The sequence below is a fragment of the Petaurus breviceps genome, unplaced genomic scaffold (genome assembly GCF_028583685.1).
Source record: "Petaurus breviceps papuanus isolate PSGF00001 unplaced genomic scaffold, PetGlider_PUasm1.0 569, whole genome shotgun sequence".
In the NCBI taxonomy this organism is placed as follows: Eukaryota; Metazoa; Chordata; class Mammalia; order Diprotodontia; family Petauridae; genus Petaurus; species Petaurus breviceps.
Genome location: NW_027186385.1, coordinates 16,619 through 25,359, shown reverse-complemented (window position 1 = coordinate 25,359; position 8,741 = coordinate 16,619). Strand labels below are relative to the sequence as shown.

Sequence of the window (8,741 nt, the reverse complement as noted above, 5' to 3'; positions counted from 1 at the left end):
TGGACATGTGAAAGCTCTTAGGAGAGTGAAAAAGCTCCATGATTTGGGACCCAGGCCTTAATATTTGTGAAGAGAACCACCTTCAATCACACACAGACAACGTGGGCCTTTCTAGCGATCTTTTCACTAAAGACATCTTCATCCATTCACCTTCCGGCTGGACTCAGAAGTCCTCAGCCAATGAATGAGGGTACATACACAAACTCAGGGAAAAGTAACTTTACTTAAGGTTGCGGTGGTAACAGAAAGTTTCCAGACAAAACACATGATAGACATTTTCAACTACTTGTGAGTAATCAACAAGCAATTCTTCGAGATAGCCTGCAACCAAATATGCAAGCTTTACTCTCCAAATAGGTATCTCATACAGGTTTGTGTTAAACAGAGGCATCTTTAATTTACCGTACTCCAGAACAAACCTGACAGTCATCTAGGCATCATGCAGTGGCTAGATAACTCAATTCAGAGCTGGCTACTGTCCAGATGCTGTATAGGGGTGTTAAAATCTAGGAAGAAAACTGCTGGGATGTGGGGAGAAGATTCCTTGGTTACATTGACCTCTTCCAGTTTGGTATGTCTTGTCCCAGAATGTGCCCTGGGATCATTCTAAGATCTTCTTCAGATCAGCTCATAAGATTAGGTCTCAAGTTTTTAACCATTTCAAGTTAACCCTTGTTGTTGTCGCATTCAGAGAGTGCTGTCCTTAGCAGTCAAGAAAATATGAGATCTAATCTGGTTTCACTGACCAGAGGGGTGGAGAAATCATCTAGCCTCTCTCAGCCTCTGACAAAAAAAATAGGACAAGCCTCCAAGGTTGTAAACCTTGGTCAAGTGCTTGGCAAGCCATCTAAGAAGGCACCTGTCAGGTGGCATTTTTGAGTTTATAAGATGACCAAATCTAGAACTGGGATGACTCACTCCGAAGAGGCATGTTATATAGTGGAAAAAGCTTAGGACCAGAGGAAGGAGATGCCCAGGCTGGAAGCTACATCCAACACTTCCCAGCTATGTGATCAAGGACAGGTCACATCACTTTAGCATCTATTTTCACAGGGTTGTTGTGGGGATCAAGTGAGATGATGTATGTAAAGGCACTCTGTCAACCTTAAAAGCTATGTGTCAGGTGATTAGCTGGATAGCTATCTTGATGAAAAGCCTGACAAAAAGATAAAAGGATTTTGCTCTCCTTAAGGACAGGAGGAAGAGAGTTTAATAACCAGGAACTATGCTTTGAATAACCCTGGACAGTGGAAGAGACACTTAAATACAGCCTCCATAGCGGTGTGACCCTGGGCAAGTGTAGCAGCAAGCACCCCAAGCGTCCTCAGGGTTTGCTGCCACCACAGGTTCTTGGATCTGCTTTGATAAAGGAAAGCAACTCAAAATGGGTTAACAAGCTTACTTTAATCAGACATAGATGTATTGTTTACCTAGTTCAGGGGAAAGAGGTCAGCACCCCGAACTTCAGAATATACACAGAATTATCAAGACAGAAACAGATCAAGTAGACAGATTTCCAAATTGTCCAACCATTACATCCATACCCAATCAACATCTGGGTTTCAACATATAGGTTTTTTCAAAGCCGGGGGACTCTCAACAACGGCTTCCCAAAATTCAGATCAAATCACAGAACACTTCTCAAAGTGAGCCCCCAAACAAAGCTACACATCAGGGCTTATATAGCCTTCTCTTGGCTCAGAGAATGTAACAACCTTATTGACCCACTGGCCAATCAAGAAGTATCTACTGAAAAACAAGCCTCCCACCCCAGGCTCCAGGTGCACTTTAGCCTAGGGGCAGGGAAGATCTTCCAAATTTGCATTTCCATTACAGCAAGTCAATTAACTTCTGTCTGCCTCAGCTTACTCACCTGTAAAATGGGGATCATAACAGCACCTACCTCTCAGGGAGGTTGTGAGGATAAAATTAGAAAATGCTTGTAAAATTTTTTGTAAAGCTTAATGCAAATATAAATGCTAATTATTCTTATTCCCACCTGGAAGTGCATAGTCATGGCAGTGAGGCAACTGGAAGGTCAACAATTTCTAGGGCTAAGGAATAACTCAGATAGGCCAGTCACCACAGTGGGTGACCAATGACTGATGAAAGGACTGAATACTTCCCAATTAGGACAGAACAGTCAAAAATACCCCCTGCTGTGAGTCAGGGAACTGAGGTGTCACTCCTGGGTCTAGTGCTGCCTTTCTGTGTGCCCTTGGCTGTAACTTGGTGTCCTGAGCCTCACTTTTTCATCTGCATAATGAAAGGTTGGAAGAGATGACCTTGAAGGTCCTTCACTATTCTAATATAGTGAAAATGTCAGTGGGCATAAAAAAGAAAAGGAGCCCTGGCTAGTGTCTTCAGTGGAAGCTGAGAACACTAGGTAGAGAACACAGATTGTTCTCCAGTATGAATTCGTTGGTGTTTGCTAAGCTGTGTGTTCCAGCCGAAGGTCATCCCACATTCACTACACTGATAAGGCTTCTCGCCAGTATGAATCCTGTGATGAGACGTAAGGGAAGAGGTGTACCTAAAAGCCTTGCCACATTCACTGCATTCAAAAGGTTTCTCTTGACTATGAATTCGTTGATGTTTACTGAGCTGTGCCTTCTGACAAAAGGCCTTACCACACTGATGACATTCATAAGGTTTAGCTCCAGTATGAATTCTCTGGTGTCGAGTAAGCTGTGTTCTCCGGCTAAAAGTCTTCCCACATTCACATCCATAAGGTTTCTCTCCTGTATGAATTCTCTGATGTTCAGTAAGTTGTATGCTCTGAGGAAAGGCCTTACCACATTCATTACAGATGTATGGTTTTTCTCCAGTATGAATTCTGTGATGATAAGTAAGGGATGAGCTGTGTTTAAAGGCCTTCCCACATTCATTACATTCATAAGGTTTCTCTCCAGTATGAATCCTATGATGGGAATTAAGGGATGAGCTATGTCTAAAAGTTTTCCCACAGTAATTACATTCATAAGGTTTCTCTCCAGTATGAATTCTCTGATGTCCAAGAAGTTGTATGCTCTGAGGGAAAGCCTTCCCACATTCACGACACTCATAAGGTTTCTCCCCATTATGGGTTCTCTGATGTAAAGTAAGATGTGTGCCTCGGATAAAGGCCTTCCCACATTCATTACACTCATAAGGTTTCTCTCCAGTATGCGTTCTCTGATGTTCAACAAGATGTGACCTTCGGCTGAAGGCCTTCCAACACTCACTACATCCATAAGGTTTCTCTCCCGAATGACTTCTCTCATGTCGAGCAAGATGTGCACGCTGGCCAAAGGCCTTCCCACACTCACTACATCCATAAGGCTTCTCTCCAGTATGAATTCTCTGATGTTCAAGAAGTTGCATGTTATGAGGAAAGGCCTTTCCCCATTTATCAGACTTAGGAAGTTTCTTTCCAGGATGAAGTCTCTGATACGAAAGAATGGATGAACTGTGGCATATGGTGCTCCCACATTCACTAAATTCACAAAGTTTCTCTTCGGTACAAATTCTATGATATTCAATAACATCCAAATTACAACTGAAGGATTTTTCATATTCACTGTACTTAGAAAATGTCCTCTTTGAGCAATTTCCATTGCACTTATTTAGGTCTGCATTTAGCCTGAAGCTCTTTCCGGGTCTGTCACATTTATGGAGACTCTTTGCTATCTGTTCTCCCAGTTGTGGAGAAGGGGCTGTCCCTAGACAAAAGATTCTGCCACATTCGTTATATTTATGGCCTCTTACTTTATTCAAAGAATTCCATTGGGTGAGTTTTTCTTGCTGAGAATGTTTCTCCTCATGACTTTGCTGCCTCTCTAACTTGGCTTCTCCCAACTTGGTGACACAGGAACCGCCGCTTGGGAGTCTTTCTTGAAATGACAAACCCATAGAAATGTCCAGCTGTGGAGTTTCAGAGCTAGTCTCCCAGTCTGGAAAAAAAAAAAAAAAGGAAATATCTGTTCTACCCAATGTAATGCTTTTAGTTTTACTTCTCATGTCCTTGTACCCTCCCTTCCACACCCCTCCCCTCAAAAAATAATGGTCAAACTTTAAAGGGCAGAACAAATAATTCATAATTTGTAATTTTTTTAAAAAGTTTTCATAATGGCCACAACCAGGTGAGATATATAAGTCGTTCTTCAAATTTCTAAATAAGTAAGCAAAGTTCTAGAGTGTTTTAGTGACTTCCTCAAGGTCTCATAACTAACAATGGAGGAGCAGAAGTAGGACTCAATGGAATAAGCTCTCTGTAATACATGGCATTGACACGTGGCCTTTCAGACTGGTGTAAAAGTAGGAAGGAGGAAGTTCAACAGAAAGAGCAAGGAAAACCACTCTAGGAAGGAGGGAAGAAAAGAAAAAGTTACCAAGGGAATACACTAAGGAAAAGGAATGGCAGAAATGGAAAATGACAGAGAGTGAACAGGGAATGGGGAGCCCTATTCTGGGATAAAAACCTAGAACCTCATTATCTGACATGTGCAATTGTGCAACAGGATCTTCCCTAGTCTGCTTATCTGCCCCCCACACCCCAATTCATCCACCAAATGGCTGTGAAGTCTTCTTGGATTACCTTCTGACTGCTCAGCTTATTTCAAGATCTCACTGAATGTCCCTTTCTCTTAATGTTTAAAGGGCTTACTATTGACCACTCATTCTAACAGAAGAAGACTGGGGTGGAGGGGGGGGAGGGGGGTCAGTTAGGTGGTGCAGTGAATAGAGCACCAGCCCTGGAGTCAGAAGGACCTGTGTTAAAATCCAGCCTCAGACACTTAACATTTTCTAGCTGTGTGACCTTGGCCAAGTCACTTAACCCCAAGTGCCCTGCCTTCCCCCTCAAAAAAAAAAAAGTTTGGGTCATTCATTATTATTGGCAGTTTTTAAGTCTTATCCTTTTTATCAGGAGGGTAAAATCCTGGAGGGCTGTGACTTAATCTCCTCCTCTTATGGTTCCCGTAAGGACCTAGGAACATTTTATATAGTTATAGCGCACTCGTGCTGTCTCTGTCTCTGTCTCTGTCTCTCTCTCTCTCCACATATACACATACACATACATATATATACATATATGCAGAAATATATACACATATCCATAGAAATGTATTAGAATAACTGTTTGAAAATCTTAAAAGAAGATGTTGGAATGGGAGTTCATGATGGGGCTGAGCTCTATAACTAAGATATTAGTAAAGGAAAAACTGAAAAGAAGCTCGAGTAGCAGCAACATTCATCAGAAAACATAAACATCTCTTGTCTCTCCTAGAGGAAGCCATTCAATATTCTCAAGCCCCTTGACTGCCTAGATCAGGCCTAAGCTCACTCCCCTTCCAGCCAATATCCCTCTACAGCCTCCTCCCACATCTCACCTTTTATTTATCTGGAATGTGTTGTATGTCTGCTCCTATAGAAATGTGTCAGTGCCTCCTCTACCTTATACTACACACACAGGCCTTTCTGCTCTGTCCCTACAAACAGGCTCACACTGAAAAGAGCAGAATCTGTCAGAATACTCCCTTAGGTATATATGGTCATTTGTCCTTGGTAAGAGACATCCACTGTGGTCATATGAGAACCAGAGAGGCAGGCAAGCCAATGATTATGTTTTCTAACTAGGCATGACTTAGTAACTCTCCCAATGCACTGTTACTAATCCAGAAGAAGGAGGACACAGGCCCATGTCTCCTAACTCCCATCTCAGGGCTCTTTTTCATTTTGTGTTATTTTTGTGAAGTCAAAATACATGTTAAAAAAAGAGAGAGAACAGCAATGAATGGTGAAGGGAGATATGGCAGGTGGAGGAGGTCACCAGCATGTGACCATCAGTGAGGTGGAAGAGAAAGAATGGAGAGTGGTGAGGGATAACACCTGTCTGCGGAGGTGAAGAACAGGTTCACACCAGACAACCGCTGCCCTCTGACCCGGCCTGGGGATCTGGGAGGAAAACCACCAGCACAGACTACTGGAAGGGTGGCTGGTGGCTGGCTGAGCCGACACTGGCCAAGCCTCACCTGCTGGTGTCCCTCACTCACCTGCACACCTGCACCTTGGGCCTGCTCCCTCTGCTGTCCAAGGTGCTTCCCCTTGCTCCAACTGAGAGATCACTTCTGGTTTGGACACGGCAAGCCCTGCTCATGGGAAACAGGAAAGTACTGGAGTCAGAGCCAACTCAGAAAGTGGTACTAAGCCTTCTGTCTTCTGGAAACACTGGGCATGATTCTCAGAAAGGATCTGGGCTTCATTGGGCCCATCCCTTGTAAGAGCATAGAAATGCACTAACTTTGGATATCTGCCCTGGGGCTTTAAGAAAAACTCCCTGACCCGCGGGCACCGAGAGTGGAGGAGGTGCGAGCTATGACAAAGGCTTCACCCAGCCCAAGGACGCCCAGGCTCAGGGGCGCCTCCTCACCCAGGCACGCCAGGTTCCTGTAGTTCTCCAGCGTCACCTCCCAGTACAGCTCCTTCTGAGAAGCGTCCAGCTGCCCCCACTCCTCCCACGTGAAGTGCACCGCCACGTCCCTGAAGGTCACTGAGTCCTGAAAGCAGACACCGCCGTGCGCTGAGCCCAGACAGCGCCCGCTCCCTGCGGCTCCCACAGACTGGACAGCGGAGGTGGAGCCCTGGGACGGGGCTGGGCAGGCCGGGCCCCAGCTCCGCAGGGGATCCCAGCGCTGCGCGACCCCAGGGGACCCCAGGCAGGGGGGTGGGGGGGGCGTGCCAGGACAAGCCAGCCGGGGGCGAGGCTTCACCCAAATGACAGGACGATGCAGCCCCAGCGGGGGAGCCCCGCCGCACCCCTCCCCAGACTCCCGTGATCCGGAAGGCAAGGGCTCCCTCTTATTTCAAGTGAATTAATATTTGAAAACGTCAGCTTTAATTCCCACTAAGGTAAATACCGGGCGGCCGGTGCCGGGAGAACCTGCGTTCAAATCTGGCAGCAGGCACTAACCAGCTGGGTGACCCTGGGCGAGTCACTTCCCCCTCTGCCTCGGTTTCCTCCTCCGTCAGGTGCTGGAGGAGGATCTGTGCCAGGGAAGCCCCCGGGGTCACGGGGAGTCACCGCCTGCTGCCCACAGGCCCTTCCCCTCCCCCGCCCGGCACTGGCCCCTCACCTGGGCGGCCCGGGCCGCCCCGTGCGCGGGGCCCACCATGTCCGGCTCCTCCCGGTCCGGCGGATCTGCGGAGACAAAGGGCGTGAAGGGCGGGGCCGGCCGCGCCTCGCACCCGCAGCCCCCCAGCCCGGGCCAGCCCCCCACCAGGCCAGCATGGCTCGGGAGCCTCTGCTCAGGTGCGGAGGGAAGAGAGGGCGCACAGTGAGCTCAGCCCGGGGAGAGCCTGAGAAAGCTTCCTGAAGGGCGTGGCAGCCAGAACACTGCCCCTCGGCCCGGCCCACACCGCTGATTGGCTCCAAGGCCGCGCCCCCGACACGTCTAACCAATCGGAGCCTGCGCTCACGGAGGAGGCGGGGCTTGGGGCGGCCAGCACATGCGCAGATCTCTGCGGGCTGCACTGCCCCTCTGGATCCTCTCCTTTCTCCTCCCATCCTGCCGTCCCACGGCGCTCCGCCCTCTGGGCCCACCCATCCACCGGAGCCCACTCACCCCGGACCTGGACGGACACAGGGCTCGGAGCCCCAGCAGCGGCTGAAGGAGCGGAGCCAAGAAGACCGCGGACTGAAAGGGCCTAGGGCGGAAGCGGAAGTGACGCCGAAGAGAGGGGGCCGCGTTTCCTCCTGTCTGCCTCTGGTTTGCTTGCCGTTTCCATGAGAACGGCTGGAGAGACAGTTACACTGCTGCGCATGCTCAGTGGCACATTTCCCCGCCCCCCCCCCCCCCCGACTGTGCACACATAGCTTGTGCTTTCTCAGAAGGGGTGGAGCCGGAAGGCCTCCCACGTGTCCAGCACGTGCAGCACGGGCTCCCCCTCGTGGTGGCCCCGAGAACAGAGGGCGCCGTTTGCATTTATTCCACATTCACTCCCAGACGCAGGGTGCAGGTGCGTGGCAGGTTGCCTGAGCAGATGCGATCCTGCGCGGGTGACCGCCGCCCGGGGCTCCGGCTCCCGGGCCCTGCCTGAAAGAGGCCCCCGGGGATGGCGGTGAGCACGTGCGCACCAGATCTGGGGTCTGGCCGCTGCCCTCTCCTCTGGCGGCCCCGCAGAAACAAAAACTTTGTAGATAATTATTGATTAGAGAAAGGCAAATTAAAACAGCTCCGAGGTGCCCGGAGGGACATAATGGCAAGCAAACTGTCCTCAGCTCCGTGTTTCAGTTATTCCCTTGTCTCTGAGCCCTGCCTGTGATTTTATCAGGTCTTTGTGAGAAGCAGAGCCTGGGAAGCCCAAAGTGGGGGGAACCCGCCGAAGACTGGAACAGGAAGGACATAAGAGGAAGGAGGAGAGCAAACAAAAGCTGCAGCAGGAGCTGGGTCCACGGGTGCCTGGGGTGCCGGCATGCTGGCTGTCTGTCTGTCTGTGCTGATGTCACTTGGTCAGACCTGTCTTCTGACAGAGGACGTTGCTGCTGTTAGAGAAGCCCGGGGACCTTCCTGCTGGTTCCGAAACCCTAAAAGAGGACTTTGCTGCTGTCTGTTTGCAGAAGTCCTGGAGGAGGATTCTACTGATGATTTTCAGAGGTCCTGAGACTTTACTGATGATTTGTGTTTGGTTTCTCAGACAGAAGCCCTGTCTGCTAGCCTGTGTGACCTTCTCAGACAGAAGCCCTGTGTGCTGGTCTGTGTGAC

The 8,741-nt window shown here is 49.0% G+C and overlaps 1 protein-coding gene across 1 annotated transcript; it reads right to left on the bottom strand.

The window, feature by feature from the left end:
* Positions 1-1,385: 1,385 nt before the first annotated feature.
* On the bottom strand, positions 1,386-7,333 carry LOC138173293 (zinc finger protein 565-like). The gene is given in 5 exon segments (XM_069103269.1): positions 1,386-3,932; positions 6,033-6,128; positions 6,410-6,536; positions 7,113-7,177; positions 7,180-7,333. Coding segments are annotated over 5 exon segments (1,926 nt in total). The 5' UTR covers positions 7,268-7,333; the 3' UTR covers positions 1,386-2,382.
* Between the last annotated feature and the right edge of the window lie 1,408 nt (positions 7,334-8,741).